The sequence below is a fragment of the Pieris napi genome, chromosome 16 (assembly GCF_905475465.1).
Source record: "Pieris napi chromosome 16, ilPieNapi1.2, whole genome shotgun sequence".
NCBI lineage: Eukaryota > Metazoa > Arthropoda > Insecta > Lepidoptera > Pieridae > Pieris > Pieris napi.
This window is the reverse complement of record NC_062249.1, coordinates 11,821,946-11,840,156: the sequence shown is the minus strand read 5'-3', so window position 1 is coordinate 11,840,156 and position 18,211 is coordinate 11,821,946. Positions and strand designations below refer to the sequence as shown.

The 18,211-nt window shown below is 34.2% G+C and overlaps 1 protein-coding gene and 1 non-coding gene across 4 annotated transcripts in view; one reads left to right on the top strand and one right to left on the bottom strand.

The window, feature by feature from the left end:
* The window catches only part of LOC125057297, a 95,567-nt gene that overhangs the window by 32,756 nt on the left and 44,600 nt on the right, over nt 1–18,211 (top strand). The window contains exons 2-7 of one of the 3 annotated variants that reach the window (XM_047660909.1): nt 2,662–2,711; nt 7,811–7,909; nt 10,070–10,281; nt 10,469–11,881; nt 14,742–14,830; nt 16,721–16,907. In XM_047660909.1, coding sequence (XP_047516865.1) covers nt 7,875–7,909; nt 10,070–10,281; nt 10,469–11,881; nt 14,742–14,830; nt 16,721–16,907 — 1,936 coding nt within the window. In that variant the 5' untranslated portion in view covers nt 2,662–2,711; nt 7,811–7,874. Of the gene's footprint in view, nt 1–2,661; nt 2,712–7,810; nt 7,910–10,069; nt 10,282–10,468; nt 11,882–12,499; nt 12,864–14,741; nt 14,831–16,720; nt 16,908–18,211 lie in introns of those variants that run through there. The other 2 variants (XM_047660910.1, XM_047660911.1) reach the window with 2 other exon arrangements.
* On the bottom strand, nt 17,046–17,166 carry LOC125057613. Its single transcript, XR_007118235.1, has one exon. It is a non-coding gene; the product is annotated as a 5S ribosomal RNA (ribosomal RNA).

The window sequence follows — 18,211 nt, the reverse complement described above, 5'->3', positions numbered from 1 at the left end:
AGGATGAAAGGCTTGCTGAACTAGCTTTTTATCCTTCACATTAGGACCAGTAGCATTAACTGGTAAGGGGGCCTGGGTTCCCACCCTCTTACAGGTTTCTTCTGCGAGTGTATCTTTGTTTAGCAAAACTTTGTCCCCCCCAGAATACGTGGGACAGCCTGCCCACCGGTACCCTCCTGGGGTATACTGTTGTTAGGTTTTGCTTCCATTTTTTTTTTTGTGATTTTCTGTCAGGGTTGTCTTCCCTTAGTCAGTTGGTTCGGTTAAGGCGCCGAAGACTCGCCTTCGTTCTTCATACTTTGGTACTGCGATCTCGAGGTATTTGCGAATGGAGCTCGTAGCAGATCACAGCATTGCCCGGGGGAGACGGCCCACAAGGTAGAACTAGTGTGGGCCCATCTATGTACCACTGCGATAGTACAGAGATGGCGTGGACGTGTATGAAGAACTTTCGGTGCGCGCCTGACAGCCTAGCTCCATTGCCTAGGCGTGCGCTTCGGTATTCTTAGCTTTTTATAGGAGCATATTCCCTGACATAGATTATGCCCCACTAAGACCAAGACCGACCCCCCCCCCCCCCAACGTTACGCAAACTATAAAAAATAACTTGAAGCAGGATGTTTTATCCTGCAGTAGAAGATTTTTCAGAAGGATGAATAATATAATAATCATTTAACACTATTTCGTGTAAGGATTTTAAAGAGAGTATTAAATTATAAACAATTTGCAAACACACAAAATTGATTACATTTTAACTTACGTTACGTTAATACTGATAGTATAGTGTTTTATTTGTTGAAGACTGATCTTGGCATATGTCAGGAACAGAAATGTAAGTACGACAGGCCAATGAAAATGCCCACATGAAAACCTTTCAATAGATTTCACTAACAACAATATTTCTATGTTTATTTTGGTCAATATATTATTACTTTTTTAACATTATTGTTTTAGATTTATATTGGCATTTTCTACAATATATTATGAATATATAATTAGAGGTTCATAACGTCTAATTACTGACTTGCAGAACAGTTGATTTATTTATAAACAAAAAAAAAATTTAGGTACAATAATATTGTCTTCTGTCTATAATATAATTCTATGGAAACAAAATGCCAAATATCAGTCTAGTAAGAATTATCAACAAAAGACAGATTCACTATGAAAACAGCTTTAGAAAATGCAACGACTCGAACCGACTACGTACGGAAATACGTGGTGTTTTCCGTTTTCCTATCATTTCCTAGCCTTTCCTCTTTGGAAGGCATTTTTTGAACCACTATTAAGGTTAATTATATTTATATTTTACTATATTATGCTAACAGTCATTTTATTAAAAATATATATTTTTTGTTACTCGTTTTCGTTTAAACTTGCACGAAATTTTGATCACGTGATTGTTCTATTATCTAATTACATATACAGGTCAAATGAATAACTTTTTCTTTTTAATATATTTGAATATATTAAATTAATTTGACCCGAGAATCCTCTAAAGCCTGTATAATTTACTTAAATTGTTCCCTAAATCTATCAAATATATTTTTTTATGAATAGATACATTTTATTAATAGAAGAGGCGCGTTCATACGACATCATCTGTATATAATTAATATGAAAAGAGAAGTTCCACAACTACAATGAGGATTTTATTTTTGCAGAAAAGTACTCCATTATCAGGCTTATATCTCAAATTGATTTATTTTTGTTTCGCAATCGCGAAACCACGTCCTCCAGCTATTACGTAATTGTAAACTTTTCTCAGTTGTAGAAGTGCCAAGGTCTAATCTCGTTTTAATAATAATTAGCTCGCTTTAGTCGAGAAATTAAGCCACTTTTATATAATTTAAAAGTTGTCGCTACTGAGTTCATAGTTTTCGTTCTAGTTCGTAAACTCCAGATGAGAATCACAGAAAATTTTATGTAAGTTTACGAGTACTTTTGTTTGACTTCTTACTTACAATTAGGTAAGTAGGCTTAGGATAGCACAAACAAGAGAAGGCTGTTCATAATTGAAAGACATCTTTACAACATTACTCTCTCGAATCACCTACAATAATCTTATATATAAAATTCTCATGTCACAATGTTTTGTCAATTTTTTTTTTTAATATTCAGCAAGTCTGGGAATCGGCCACTATCTATCTTTCAAACCCCTACCCTAAGTGATAAGGAGTGTCCGTCCACCCCAAACAAATTTTTTATATTTTTAAGCATTTTTTTTATGATACAGCACATAAAAAGACATACAACCCTTAATTTTCATCTACCGTCTACGGTCAACCCCTATTTTTAATTTGTTAGTTAAGAACTTAAAACTTGAACTCTGAAGTTTATATAGAGAAAAATCACAGAAAAACCTAAAAAGTTTTCATTCCGGAAAACTGAATAGTGTCGGGGGTGATACCCCATAGCAAAATGTTCCATGTTGGTATGTACTAAAAAGGTAGGCATTAAGGAGAAACGAAGTTCGCGGGGGCAGCTAGTTTTTGTTTAAATTTAATAAAGGACAGACGCGCTGTTTCCTTAAGCGTAACATAGGAACATATATTATGCCCTTATGCTGAATTTGTATGATACTTTTGCGATAAAGGTCATGGGACCATGAAACCATCTATACTAAACATTTCTCTAATTAACGTTGTTTTTATATTTCAGATGATACCGAAAAACCGTTTTGGCGACGAAAATTGTTGATGTTATAAAATGTAAGTATTGAACAATTAGAATTTTTAAATCCCCTGGGCTTATTTCCAAACGTCAGTGTTTACTGTTTTAAATTTTGCATTAATGTCCTTATATATGTTGACATACACGGAATACACATACATATACATATGAAAATATAATATTAGAAGTCTCTAGATAAAGACGTTGTTTCTAAAATAATATTAAATTTTCAAACGGACTTCAAAATATAATCGAAAATATTTATTATAAAATAAAATATGTTTATTATGGAACATAAGATACATGTATCACTTATTCATCAAACATCGGCAAAAAGACAGAGGGTGTAGGCCGAGAGAAAAAGCCGGCGTAAAAAACTCTCGGTACTCTTTTAAAAATTCAAAAAAAAAATATTCATACAGGCTCAAACATGATCTTATGTGAACATCATTCATGATATATTTTATAGAAATCGAACGAACGAAACAGTTTTACGGGTAAGATCACGTGGAGACCAGAACTGGTTAAATCCATATCACGCTATGAGTTAGCGATGCAGTTTACTTTAGGACAATACAAGAGGCCATATGGTGAGTTAGTCAAAAATCAACAACATAGTAGGTGCATACTAACACAACGGTTAAGTAGCATTATATTGGTGAATTAATTTTAAAAACCGGTTTTGGAATTTTAGAATCACAAACAAAAATCTAATCTCTGAATATTGCTGTAGACTGTGTTTAATCATTTGGTGGATCAGTATTACGTACACTGTAATAAACTAAACATGCACGAACAATAACATAGTAGGTACATACTAACACAACTAGCACGTCAAGACCAATCTTATTTTCCATTACACAAATCAAAATAATAGTGAATAATCTAAAAGCCCGTTTGCCCCCCTAATTATATTTAAAAGAAAGCCTACAAGAACTCAGCTCCAGCGAAAGGATAAGTTTCATAGATCTTCTTCCTATCCGGTGCAATCTTGACAGAGCGGTCTTGATCGCTAGGAAGAAGTTGTAATAGAAAGGGCAGATGTGATGCGCTTCACGACATTTTGCCATCGTTGCCTATTAGAGGTCATCCTGCTGCACTGATTGAGAGAGTCTCCTACGGCAGACTTGATTTGGTCAGTCCAACGCGTAGGTGACCTTCCGCGCGATCTAGTGCCTTCCACCTTCCCCTGGACGACAAGGCGTTCTATGGACTGATCACCACGCCGAGATACGTGTCCGAAGAATGTAAGGATGCGAGATTGTACTGTTGAAAACAGACGCTGCTTAATACAGAGTTCTTGAAGTATCGAGACATTTGTACGAAACTCGGTCCACGAGTTTCATAGATATTTGATATATATACCTAGTCAGCCACAGATATCTGCATACCACGAAAAAAATATATAAAGAAAGCGTAGAAATAAAATAGACGGCTTAAGATATTTGTAAGAAAACTAATATCGCGTATTATATGAAGTAATTGAATTCTTCTAGATTGTCAGTAGTCAAACTATTGTTTTATTATTTCTACCTGGCGCAGAATACAAAGATTTGATACACCTGAAATTTAATTACTTCTAGCTATTAACTTATGTGGTCATACTGAAAATGGTTGGATTTAATAAACATTATATTGTTTATTAAATGAAATTAAAATTAATTTTGCATTACGTAGTATCTTCGTAGCGGTGGCGTAGCAGTCTCCTTGACAAATATTATGAGACGATTTTAAAGTAATTATTAGATATTAATAATTAAAAACAAAACCTAACAATATGATAGTATTTATTAAATTAAATTAAAAATATAAAAAAACCAGTGGCGCTACAACCTTTTTAGGTCTAGACCTCAGACTTCTGTATCTGTTTCATGATTATTTGACAATCTAAGCCAAGTAGGTTAGGTTAGTTCACCGTTCGAGCGAATGTTAAATGCACGTAGAATGAAAGTCTATTTGTGCACAGCCGGGGCTCGAACCTACGACCTCAGGCCAACTAAGATAAGGATAAGATTAGCATAGAAAAAAATACACCCCTAATTATAAACTTCCTCCGTCGGTTTTTGAAGCCACTTAATAAATACAATAATTTATTATTTGAAAAATTCTCTATAAAAAGTTCTATTTTGAATTAATTGTACACATTTTCCTAAGTTCTTAAAATAACCACATCCTATAACCAAACGATCGTTTTATACCACATTTCATTTAAATGTTTAGCCTCCTTACTCCTCCGCGTACTAAATACGTGCCTAAAATGAAGAGTGCATTGAAAAATTCTAGAAGAAACTACAGTTTTCTAAACCACGGTAAAAGCTTCTTTAAGATGGCTTAAAGTTTTCATATAAGTTCGTATTGATTGAATTTAATGAAAATAAATTGTAATAATGTTTTGAGATTTTTTTTTAAATATTGTCAAAATTATATATTTTAATGAACATTTTAATTAATTTCTTTTAACTTCTTATCTCATGTACTTAAATAAATCCTGGACAGTTTTCGATAAAATTATCAACCGTTTCAAATCTCTTCTTTGAAACGGGAGACTCCAGATTTCCATAGTATAAATACACTGTAAAAATTTCTGTCAAATATTATAACTTCTGAAATCTTTAAAAGGCACTCAGCTCTAAGTACGTAGACTTCAAACATCCAAGTGGATTATCCCGTTCAAGAAGAAACTTCTTAAACATATTTTAATATTAAATGAAAAACGATTTAAGAACACACTAAGAAAATGCGATGAACAGCGTACTGAAATACGCTTTTAAATTAAAGTACGCTTCAATATAATTTCTAAGAACGTTTAAACACACCGATAATAGGTATTAATAAAACCTAAAAACGTAAAACTGAAATAGTTATTATCTTGATCCTAGGTTATGTAGCTAGACTATATTTTTGCATATTTCTAAAGAATAAAATTAAAAACTACATATTACGTTTCTTATTTAGATAAGTATTATTATTTAGAATGCTTCATTATTCTTAAGTAATATAGGTCCAGCTGTTCGAAGATCATTTATTAGTCGTAATAAAGGCAAACACTCTAAGTACTTTTCCGTTAAAAGCTCTTCAAAATTATAGTACTATATTTCACTTCTCGTTTGTAGCAAATTAATTGGTATAATACTCTCAAGAGGCTTTGAATTCGAGCTAGAACCTACTACAACCTCCTTACTTCCTACATAAGATTCCCACTTGATATGCTTTACCAGAAATACTTTACCATTAACTGTATTAGTACCCTTCAGTAATATAATACGACAAGAATTTCCAAGAAATTGTTCATTAACAAATACTTAATATAATGTCTTAATTATTGATACTTAAGAATTAGTAGAGTCATGGTTAAGTATGATGCATAAATATGTTAATTCGAGAAACTCGATCCAAAGGTAAGAACCATATTATCACCAATCCCAATGGACTTTTCATTTCTATGTGTGTATTTAACACTCACTCGTACAGTGAAAATATTATGAAGAAATAGACCACTCCTTACATGGAAATTGTATTAATTTTTACCACAAACTTCCAAGCGAAATTAGAATATTATCACTGAATAAATTCAAAACTATCGTTATCGTTAATTAATCAATAAAGCTGTTTATAAATTTGACGCTTATTTAAATGATCCTAATGCTTGAAATTAATGTTCAAACAATTTGTATGACTCAAATTTGGTGTTTAAAAAGAGTAGCGGAGAGTTACTTACCAGTTATTCTTGCCCGCTCCCTCCCTTGACTTGCGAACTGGTAGTAAATGTAAATTTAGAATCAAATTAATATATTTTCTGTTGACGTTCATTAGTGTACTTGGTTTAAATTGCTTGGATTAAAAATCGGAGTGTGTCACAAAAACAGGCAAAACTCCGATATAAGAAAGACAAATATTCAGGAAATAGATATAGAAATCTAAGGCCAACAAGCGTGGAGGTAGAGATATTTTTTATGGTTTAATTATTAATCTATGACCAACACCAAGATTACAAACTTCAGCATTAAACGCTACAGCGCTACAGGATTTCCTAATTACTGCCTATTTATTTCTAAATATTTTAGTCAGTGACATATTTAAGTGATATTTTTAGGCACAAACGTAAAACATGTATGTATTTTATTTTATTTTCTCGACATTATCATATTGGCAAATAGTAAGGATAATGTATCGATTTCTAAAAAAAATAAACATAGACATCTTTAGCTATTTTAAAACTAAATATTAAATAGTTATCATTTTCACCAAGCGCCATCTATAGATTGTTTTCAGAATTAACGTCCTTTGTGAAAAGCTCTATTCATTGTTGCGTCATCTAGTGGAGCTTTTCCAAACTGTACACAAGGATATTTCCACGCCTTGGAAAAGATATCGGCAAACGTCGCAAGGCGTCGCCAATTTAAGATAATTCGTAAATAAGCAACATCAATTTCATTGTTTCTTACCAGATAAATACTATATACAATACACTGATCCGCATACCAAAACATTAATAATACTTATAAGTGCAGAAAATAATAAATCTTTAATTTACAAAAGGTACATTCAGGTTAATTACATAAAAACCGCAGAATCAGCCATATAAAATAGCCATTATCATAATATCATTATAATAATATTTTAAACAATAAACAGTTATTTATAAATGTTGTCAAAAACTTATGGTCTAAATACTCTCCCTTTAAAGGCACCTTGCCTTTAAAAACTTAATCACCTTCCCCAGTTAAAAAGCATAACACGGCAGTGACCTATAACTTTAAGGGCGTGATTACATATTTTAATAGCCATGGCGTAACAATTTTTTTTAATAAATCGTGGTGCTACATCCACCCACAGCCGTGTTGGATCCCTCGGTATATATAGGCTAGTATCATTAAATGTTTTGAATAAAGCTTTATTTAAGTTCATAAAAATACGAACAGATTTGCCAAAAACCTTTAACAGAAAACAATATAATAATGTCCCAAAGTCCAAAGCCTACACCAAGAATTAACCTTAGTTAATACTAAATCATACACTTACACTACAATTTCCACTGTACATGAAACAGCTATTAATTGACAGGTGTACTATTCTGCACACAATTACATTTCAGATTGCAGACACACAAAGCCTAATACAGTGAATATTGTTTCAGATATGTTTGATGTGATATTGTATATCGGTTACTCGAGTTAGACCCCAATGCCCCGGCTTTCGAGATGCAATCCCCTTCACCTCGACTGCGCCACTACAGGTCCCCAAAGTGTCTCCTAGCATGCAGCTTTTAGCATATAAGATCTACGTTCAAATATACAATGTAAATTTTTACAGTAATTCGGATAGATTGCCTGTATATTTGAACTAGATTAATATTCCTATCAGATCTAAAGCACCCTTCAATGGCTTTTACTGAGCACCAAGAAAATGCATATAATTCGTTAATATGAATTTTCTTATTGACTATAAGTTCATCTTTAAAATTACTCGTATTAAAATGTTTTTTTTTTTTAGAAAATTTTAAAGTTATATTATTGTAACTGCTTTAATAATTTTTCTGTGTATTTTTTTTAAATAATATCATCAATCCACTGTTGGTAAGGTTTGTCAATCCACTTTTGGTGTTTGTTTAAAAGTTACTTTAGATGAACTTGAAGTAAGAACACTTAGCTTGCACATGCATGATGATTTAGGATTGGTCCCGAGTAGTTGGAATAACTTTGATGCTTGCTTATAGCCAATTAAAATCTTAGTCACCTTATAACTTTGTATCTATGTAGTTTTAATTAATTTAGAAATATATATAATCATTAGCCTATTCGTTAAGCGTGTGATTTTTAAGCCTGGTATCCTAGGATCAAACCCTGGATAATTCTTGTTTGCTTATGAGGTATAAGAAACGTCACAGATCCATCCCTTATGTCAGACATAGATAGCTTGCCTACTTGCCTTATTAGAAGCGACCGACGCAGAAATACGCTTGCTAAGCTCTCATGCAAATTACGAAACTGCATTCATGTATGTATTTTATAATTTAATAAATGAAGGCTGTTAGTGTAAAACCTTTCTATATTAAAAGTATTGTTTTACTTTTATTTTTTTGAAACCAGTATTAACTTGGCCTTGTGGCTTCAGCGTACGACTCATCCCTGAGGTCGTTGGTTCAATCCCGGCTGTCCACCAATGGACTTTTTTCTATGTGCGCAATTAACATTCTGTCAAACGGTAAAACATCATGAGGAAACCAGCTTGCTTTAGGCCCAAAACGTCGACGGCGTGTCAGTCAGGCACAGGAGGCTGATTAGATTTTGCTTGCCTATTAGATTGACAAATGATCCTGAAACAGATTCAGATATCAGAGGCACAGACCTTAAAAGATTGTAGCGCCACTGATTTATTTTATTAACTTAGCCTAGTGATAGAGTAATAATAATGCAATAGTTAATTAAAATTTATTGTGTTAGGCAAATTATTCGAAACAAGCACGATTGAAATACATTATATCAAAACGCAAATTGAAATTGAACTTCATTGAACAAATCATTTCTAACCGATTGCACGCATTCAGTTTCCAATTCAAATATTTTCAATATAATTCGTAGTGCCAAACCGATACTCAATATGACGGACTTATCGACACATCAACCTGTCTGGAGCCGGTGAATCCGTAATCTATAACAAAGACGAGACCAATATCACGCTTTTGAATAATACATGTTAAAAATAAATGGTTATACAAAATTTCTATTTAAGAAGTTCTATGTAACTTTTATCATTAGCAAAAGCAGTCTTCTACCTTCTATCCAATTATTACGTCAGAAATCGGTTATCCCCTTGATTACCACGTAACTTTGCTATTCCGATTTCAATATTGAGTTAAGCTTCTGTCTGTTAGATTTAGTCTTTACAGTGTAATCCGGATTTAAAGTTTGCTCACAGTTATTTCTATTGAAGTCTAGTAATACTCGTATGTTTAGTATAAGATAAAATTCAATAAGGTAGTAATTACGTTAATTTTGACGTGACACCATGAATGGTTTATGGGTAATAGATATTGTCGACACGCATGGGAGCGGTTATTACTTAATATCTCGTCGCTAGTTCACTTATCGGAGCGGTGATGTGAAAACAAGAGCCCGATATCTAAAGGTTTACTCGTACCGCAAACGAACCGACAACATGTACCCATATTCGCGTTTTAGGAACAATAAATCGTGAGTCAAATATCTATGTGTAACAAAGGAAAATACAGATTTAATTTGACATATGTCAAACAATTGCCGTGTTGGATGTGCATGTTGCGATAACTGTATACTTTACAACTCAAGTTTATTGTAGAATTTTAATAAGTTGCATTAAAAGTGTTTAAAAATACTTTGTTTAATTAATTAAGATACTAATAATATAAATTTTCCAGGACTATGACGGCAATATGTTTCGTTTGCAATCTACCAATCCTTTCCCACCAAGTGGGCCTGGTTTGGGCTGGAGGCAACGGATGGGACGAGCTCACACGCTCTACTCTAGAAGAAACCACACTGAGGCAGAGGTTAGGCAATCGAAGAGACTCCGCAGCACAAGTCTCATGCTTGTCTCCACCGGAACCCGACGCAGCGGATCAACCAAGAGGTATGTGTATACATTTTATGTACAGATTTAATTATTACATAGATTGCAGAAACCGTATTTTTTTTATTCTATATTATCTGGTTTTAAAAAATATTAAAAATGGTTCAGTTTTTTATTTTTTTTATTTTACCTTATAAACGCTTTATGAGAACAATTACGGCAATGATAACAAAAATATTTTTTCTAGGTGGCCCTCGTCGCCGTCGTTCATCCCTAGCACAACTGACCGATATTTTACGCGAATGGGGTGGAGGAGGAAGCAATGCCCCAAGAAGACAAAGGGCACCCTTATCACGACGGGAAACATTAGCAGACCTTGCTCGGTCTCTACCCTGGGCCCGCCACGAGCCTCCAGTTCGCAGACGTCGAGATTCTTCTGCAGATTCAGGGATCAAGTCAATGGCTTCCAAACGTCGCGACTCAAAAGTTGCTCACCAAGACTTCCGTTCAGACAATCCCCCTTGTTTTGAAAGAAAAGATTCCACCACAATTATACCTTCCCGAGAGCGGCGAATCAGACGTCGCGGCTCCGGAGATGACAAAGAGCGTAGAGATTCAGTAGATGGACATAGACATAGAAGAGATTCCGTGGTGGCTCCACCTCCGAGAATTGTTGCCACACATAAAAAAAGAAGACCATCCCCACCAATGCAGGCACCACCCTCATTTGTTGATGCTTCTTCAGATCCCGGGCCATCTCACGTACCAGCAGTAACTATAGTAACAGTGCATGAGCCAAGTCGATCTGATGGTGAATGCCCACCGATAACAATGCCAACTATCATAACCTCCGCGGTGACGCCATCACCAACATCGCCTACTGTCCCCAGTGTCAACACAGCTACGACTCAAGCTTCTCCCACGCCATCTGTCAACCAAGTCAGTCAAGGTACACAAGAGTGCCAAACGATTCAAACTACACAAACAACTCCAGGAGGGAGGAGTCCTCCTAATTTAGGAGGACGCCGAGACTCAACAACTCAATGTGGTCGGACAAGAAGAGACTCACGTGCCGCTGCTAGCCCAGAACGCCGGCTAGGTCGATTACAAAGGCAAGCAACTGCATTTGATGATCCCATTGGCCCACCTGGAACAAGGCGACCTTCTCTAGAGCCAGATGATGCTGGAAGAGCTCGCCGTGACTCTTTAAGTCCCGATTCTGCCGTTAGGTCAAGACGTGAAAGAAATCAGCTTAGTCCTGACCGGGCTGGTGGCGGTGAATTAAGCCCATCAGCAGCACGAAGACGAAGTCGATTGAGAAGACAAGCTTCTTGTGCTAGAATGGGACGAGCTAGAAGCCCAGAGTCTAGTTCTTGTTCTAGTCGTGATCCTAGCCCTTGTGCAAGGCCCCCTGAAAAAACGATTTTTAGAAGACAATCAACAACTGAAGAGATATTAATAGCCAGAGGCTTTCGTCGTCAATCTACCACGGAGGAAATGATACGGTGTCGTAACTTTAGGCGGCAAAGTTCCCAAAGTGATGATGCCTGCATGCGCGCTAGAGGTCGCCGCGATTCATCGACTCAAATATTAGATGGCACCATCGGAACTATGACTGTTGAAACAACTAGCACTTTTTTCGATTCAAGCACACAAACTGGTAAGTCCTATCAATAACAGATTTACAATTTAAATAAAATGTGATTGGCATACAAATTTAACACAACGTTTGTTATAAATCTATCCAAACGACATCTATGGGACGGTATTACAAACACAATGTATCCATTAATTATTCAGCAATACATTACAGACAGTTTTCAATGAATGTCTGTTTATTAATCAAAAACTTATCAAAGCCATATTGTTAAATTTTCAAAAGAAGAATTAATTAAACGTGATTCCTTTTCCTGATTTATTGGTAATTTTTGAACGTAACATATATATAATCTTAGAAAATCGTAATAAAACAAGTTAATTAAATCATCCATTCTTCTCAAAACAATTTATTTTAAAGACAAGCAATTAGTTTTACAAAGACAAAGCCCGTGCAAAATTTCCACCTGAACTTTGCGAGTACAAAGACACCACGTGTTAGCCCTCCGCCCCTTTCCTTCCACCAATCACAAATATATTATCTCTGTCGCACGCGTATCGACGAAAAAGCTATAGAGGGCTTTTGAGGAGGGTGGCGCCATCCTTAAAAGCTCTGAATTCGTGAGTCATTTTGAATAGGCAGCGCTTTCGCGCGGACCTCGGCCCCGCTATGAGATGAGTGAAGACGAGCGGCGCAGGCCCGTAGCCCGCGCCTTGTCATCTGTTGCCGAACGCTGCCATGTTTACTAAAATGAAAGTGACGTGCCGTACACAACGAATAACCTCTACGAGATTTTGACAAATTCGCAAAACATCCCATTCGATATCACAACGAAACAATATTTGTGAAGCTTTTTTATATTGAGGCGAACGTTGGTGTGTTAGCACTTAATAGTGAGGTGTGACAATTAATATTTACGAGTGAACTTAACCTATTTAACTGATATCAAACGAAACACCAATTTTTATATTTTTATGACGACAGAGTTGGTATTTAGGAACATTTTTATTGAGAAGTTTCAGTAAAAGTGGAAGTCAGAGCGATGGTGAGTACATTTGATAATGAAAACAAGTAAATAAAAACAAATATAATTATTTATGGTAAATTACAATAGATACAACATTTTGTATTATTTTCCACTACATCCTATGTGCAAATGTAATCTTTATAAAATAAACAATAATACTGTCATTATTCGTGAATAAAGCAGATCAAATCATTTACAAAAAATCTTTAAAAAAAACAATCGACAGTCTGGTGAACGAACCAAATAGAGTATATTAACCACAGTTTTATTTTATAAATAAATATGTAAAGACGAATAAACAATAAATTGTTTACATTATTTAAGATAATATTTACAAAATAGGATTATTAAAGTTATCTTATATACGAATGTTCTATGCCGTGAAATGCTTTCTAAATAAACAATTACTTCCAAATAAAAAGATGATTGAAACAATATTTTCCTGCGTAATGGGCCGTTACATTTAAAATAACGAAAGCATTTCAGGCTATCGCAATAAAAAAGAAATGAAAAATACCTATTTATTGCCCACTTTACTGCCTACGAGGCATTAATTACGATCTCCTATAGCTCTTTTTTATACTTCAATAAAATACTCAGGTAGGTTTTATAGTATCATGTATTTTATCGATATATTAAACGCGTCATAAATTTAAAATTGCCAAGTACAGAAAACTTTTTTCCAAAACTGAGTTTTCATTCATTTATTAAATTGATGTATAATAATAGTTTTTATTTTGGATGTCAAAGATCATTTAATCAAATGAAATCGTGTTTGATCTAGTTATTTTATACTTGATTAGATTTATAAAAAACAAGTTAATACCGGAATGTATTATACTTTTACCAACACTCGTATATTTGCGTAAAATCACATGTACATACGCCTACATTTTCGATAAATTTACTATGAAACACAAAAAAATATTAACAATTCGAAATGTATTTCCTGATATAAATTAAATAACAAATAGTAACCAACTCGTCAGCGTTTTCATATACCTACTATAAAAGCACATTTATATAAATTAATTGTCATCCCTCTACGATTATTGATCAATCTCTGTTTTTTTTTTTTTATCGTAGATAGTTATTTTTATTGAACTAAAAAAATGTTTCCTAGAAATAATATACATGGCAAAACGACGTTTGCAGGGTCAGGTAGTGGTTTATAAAAAAAGGTGTTATAGTTTTTCTGTCCACCAGGACGTTGAACAAATTGCCTTATTTAATGAAAATATTTTGTACATTTTAACTAAGGCAACATAATAATTAACTTTTTCTCATAAGTCCATCTTGAAGCAACCTAAGTACCCAATATCGTTCAGGCTGCTACAAGCATTTATAAAGAGCTTAAATATAAAAGAGGACACAGTTTCGCCTTTAAATTTCAAAGGTACACAGGCGTTGGCAGAGTTCCCATTGGATCCAATCCGCCCTTTGGCGTCGTTCCAAAACAAAAATCGCTTTCACTCTCCTACTTGCGCGATTTGACACGCACAGCTCAAAATTAAAACCTCGTGCGGATTTGAATAGAAAGTCATCATTGAGATCCTTAATTAAAAGCTAAGTTAATATTTAGAATGCCCTGAACTTCGCCTTTCAAAACAAACGAAATATAATAATAATAATATTTTATTTCAAGAATCGAATAAACGTCATTTAGAGTAAGTGTCAGGTTGGCTTCAAATTAAAAAAGTTTATTATTATGGAACATAAGATACAGGTATCACTTTTTCGACGTCGTTAAATTTGAATCGGTAGAAATCCCTACTCATCGGTAAAGAAGACAGAGGGTGTAGGCCGAGAGAAAAAGCCGGCGCAAAAAACTCTCGGTACTCTTTTAAGTGTGAATTATTTAATGAAATCAAATTTTATTAATATTTTTTTTTATAGAACCTTCCCCGCTGTATGACAACAACCATTACCACGAGGAATGTCTGCGTTGCAACTCCTGTGGATTAAACCTCACTGGACCCAATCAGGTAATAATTAAAACAAATACTGTAACAGGTGTTTTATTTTTTTGTGTTGTGCCCTAATCGTTATAATATATTCTAATTCAATAGAGTCAAATCAAAGATAATATATAGAAAGGTAGGTAGGTTAATAAACTGTGTATCAAACGTTCAAATGTGGTAAAAATGGCAACAATGTATAAAAATCTTCTGTCAGAATTTACACTATTTAGCCCAATTGATGAAATATGTTTATATCATCATGAGAACATTATATCAACTAGTTATAAGTAGTTAGTTATTTACTAACCTTAAGTCCCTATATGTAAGGTTTTTCTTTGATTTGCAATTGTTTTAGTAAGACACGTGATTGATTTCCTTTCTCGACCCTAATGGCCTCGTGGGCTTTGAGATTTCTTCGATTAATTTCGATCAAGGCTAGTTTGTTTTCAATTCATTGCTATAAATACACAGTAAAATAAAATATACTGTTATTGAATTAAACGCTACAATACGTTAAGAAACATGTGAAGTAAAACTTTGTGTTTTTTTTTTAAACTGACTATTTTGTTCCTAAAATTCGTCACAATAGTATAACCCCCGAGATTTAAATAACATGAGAAGTGTTATGCAGGTAATGTAAGTAAAAATCATGAATTTCAAAAGCTTTTAGTTATATATGAAATTGTAGCAGTAACTATTAGTAGTTCAAACCCGAATCCAGCTAGACTTCCAACGTTATGTACAATTTTTATTGTATGATGGCAAACTCATTTTCGTTGTTAAGCAAATAAAAAAGTAAATATGCCAAGAAATTATTCATTAAATTTAAGATTCTTATACTACAAGGTAGCTAGCTAGGTAGCTATTACGTACTCTTAAATGGGTAGGTAAGATTAAAAGATAATGTTTTTAGTTTGACTCTGATTAGTCAATCCATCTCTAGTCAAATCACAGACAAGATACACGATCCGTCTTTTCATTTTACTAATTAATAAACATGATTTTTGATTTTCTTCTATTTAAAAATTCTATTCACATTTGTTTACACAAAATGAATTTAAGTGTTATTCGATCTCTCTTTTTAATTAAGTTTAAATTAGACAACCTCTTTGACCCAGCCAATATTATTTTAGGACCACAGTTTATTCGAATAATTGAACAGTACTCGATATATTACAAATATTCTTATGTTATATCTACTTGTATGTTAAAAGACGGTAAATTTACCAAAATAAAAAAAAGAATCCATCCATGTGAAGCTGGGACGAGCTAGTTTTATATAAAGGTTAATATAATAGACTAAAATTATATATAGGTTAATTATTAAAAGAAAGAGTATTCCATATAAAATAAATTAAGAACAAAGATTTGTCCTCTATCAGCAGGAGGCATGGTGAAATAGAAGCACGCACTTACATTGTACATTGTGTTGTGTTGTTACATCGTGGTAACAACACGCAAATACATAGTCGAAATTACTGCCGATAGGCTTGAGCCTATGCAATAAAATAAATTACAAGTGATAAATTATTACACATGACACGGCATAACAGATAGTACAAAGTTGCCCATTAAGTTAGCATTATGTATCTTAATAACGATGCAAGTCATCTACGAAGCGTAATGCCCAATTACCCAGTGATTTAAGGACGTACAACGGACAAGACTTTTTAGTTTTCGATCAAAATCTGATTGAATTTTAAGACATTTGTTTAATGACTTTAGTCACTGGTAACTCGGTTATACCCGAAGAGATTTTACTATTTCACGTGACTTTTCAGTACAGCTTTTGATTGCAATCGCTTTTTTTTTTGGTTTTTCCGAAATCTGTGCACACGAATTCATTTCACATAATTTGTATTGGTTAATCTCTATGGTATTTTGACATATATTTTAGTGACCTTTTCTTTGTAGAAACGTGCGAGGCGGTTCAAGAATCATATACTCTGCGATCTGCACTTCGCAGACGTAGCGCTGATGGAGTGTAGCGACTTTATGCAACAGCTTCGCAGCTTCAAACCCCAGTCACTGGGCTGCGCAGTCGCCAGGCGGAAATCTTCCACCACATTAATATTCCCTCTTCCGCCGCAGGCGTGCTCAGGTAATGTAATAAAAAAAACTTTAGAGGTGTCAAGGGGCACCCGGATGGAACGAAATTCCTTTCGATTAATTTATATGTTAATTGGTATCATAACAGTATGATAGATTTTCTCGACACCAATCTTACGACGAAAAAAAAAGCCAACATCACGAGGTGTTCCCAGGCGGTCACCCATCCAAGTACTCCTACCTCGCCCGACGTTGCTTAACTTCGGTGATCGGACGAGAACCGGTGTATTCAACGTGGTATGGACGTTGGCGATAGCTAAATCGAAAATGTAAATTATAACAACTATAGCAAAAAGTGTCGTTACAACTTTTGGTCTTAATTTATTCCGTCTAGCCCCCTTTCGCAACGCTCGATAACTTCGTTCCAACAAGACTAATTTAGTTAAGTGATTCCAAAAATAATTTTCATTTCTTATCCCTACAAAAAAAAGCCAACATCACGAGGTGTTCTCAGGCGGTCACCCATCCATGTACTGACCTCGCCCGACGTTGCTTAACTTCGGTGATCGGACGAGAACCGGTGTATTATAATAGCAAATAGCAAAAAAGTGTCGTGACAACTTTTCGTAAGATTTTCTTCCGTCTAGCCCCCTTTCACAACGCGCGATAAGGAACTTCGTTCCAATAATATACTAAAATCATAAAGAAAACTTGAGACTCAAATTGGCATAGGCAATATACAACCTTTTCCTATCCACGATCTTAGAATGAAGGCGTTTTCAAAGCAAAGTTTATACAAGTAACAAAATAAGGTAAAGGAATGGTGAATGCAATATGAATGGTTTTTCAATGCACTTTCTGGCGTAGAAGGTTTTTTATTTAAGAGAAGAGTTTAGTTTAACTTTCAAGGCCTTTATGGGACCAGCTTACCCACTGAAGTATTTCCAAACCAATTCGACCTAGGGTACTTCAAGAAAAGGCCAATTCTTAAAATGCTGACATCACACTTCCATCTAGGATTGAGAGTATCTTTTCAATTCCTGATAAATAACTTTAATTATATCTATTGGTAAATGCATATACATTTTGAATTAATCTCGAACAGAGACATACGTAGTGGAGTTTTTACTTTGTTACAATAGTAATGGGATGCTTACTATCTATAAAGAGCGAGCCTAATAAAAGCTTAATCTCACCTAATAAGATAAATGGTTAGGTATATTATAAAATGCTTAGCAGCGAAATCTAAGTTGAGTGAGATTGTCTCCAAATTCTCTGCTTAATTGACAAGATAAAAGGCGTCGGCCATTTTGTCTTCACAAACTTACTAATAATGCCAATTACGAATATAATTTA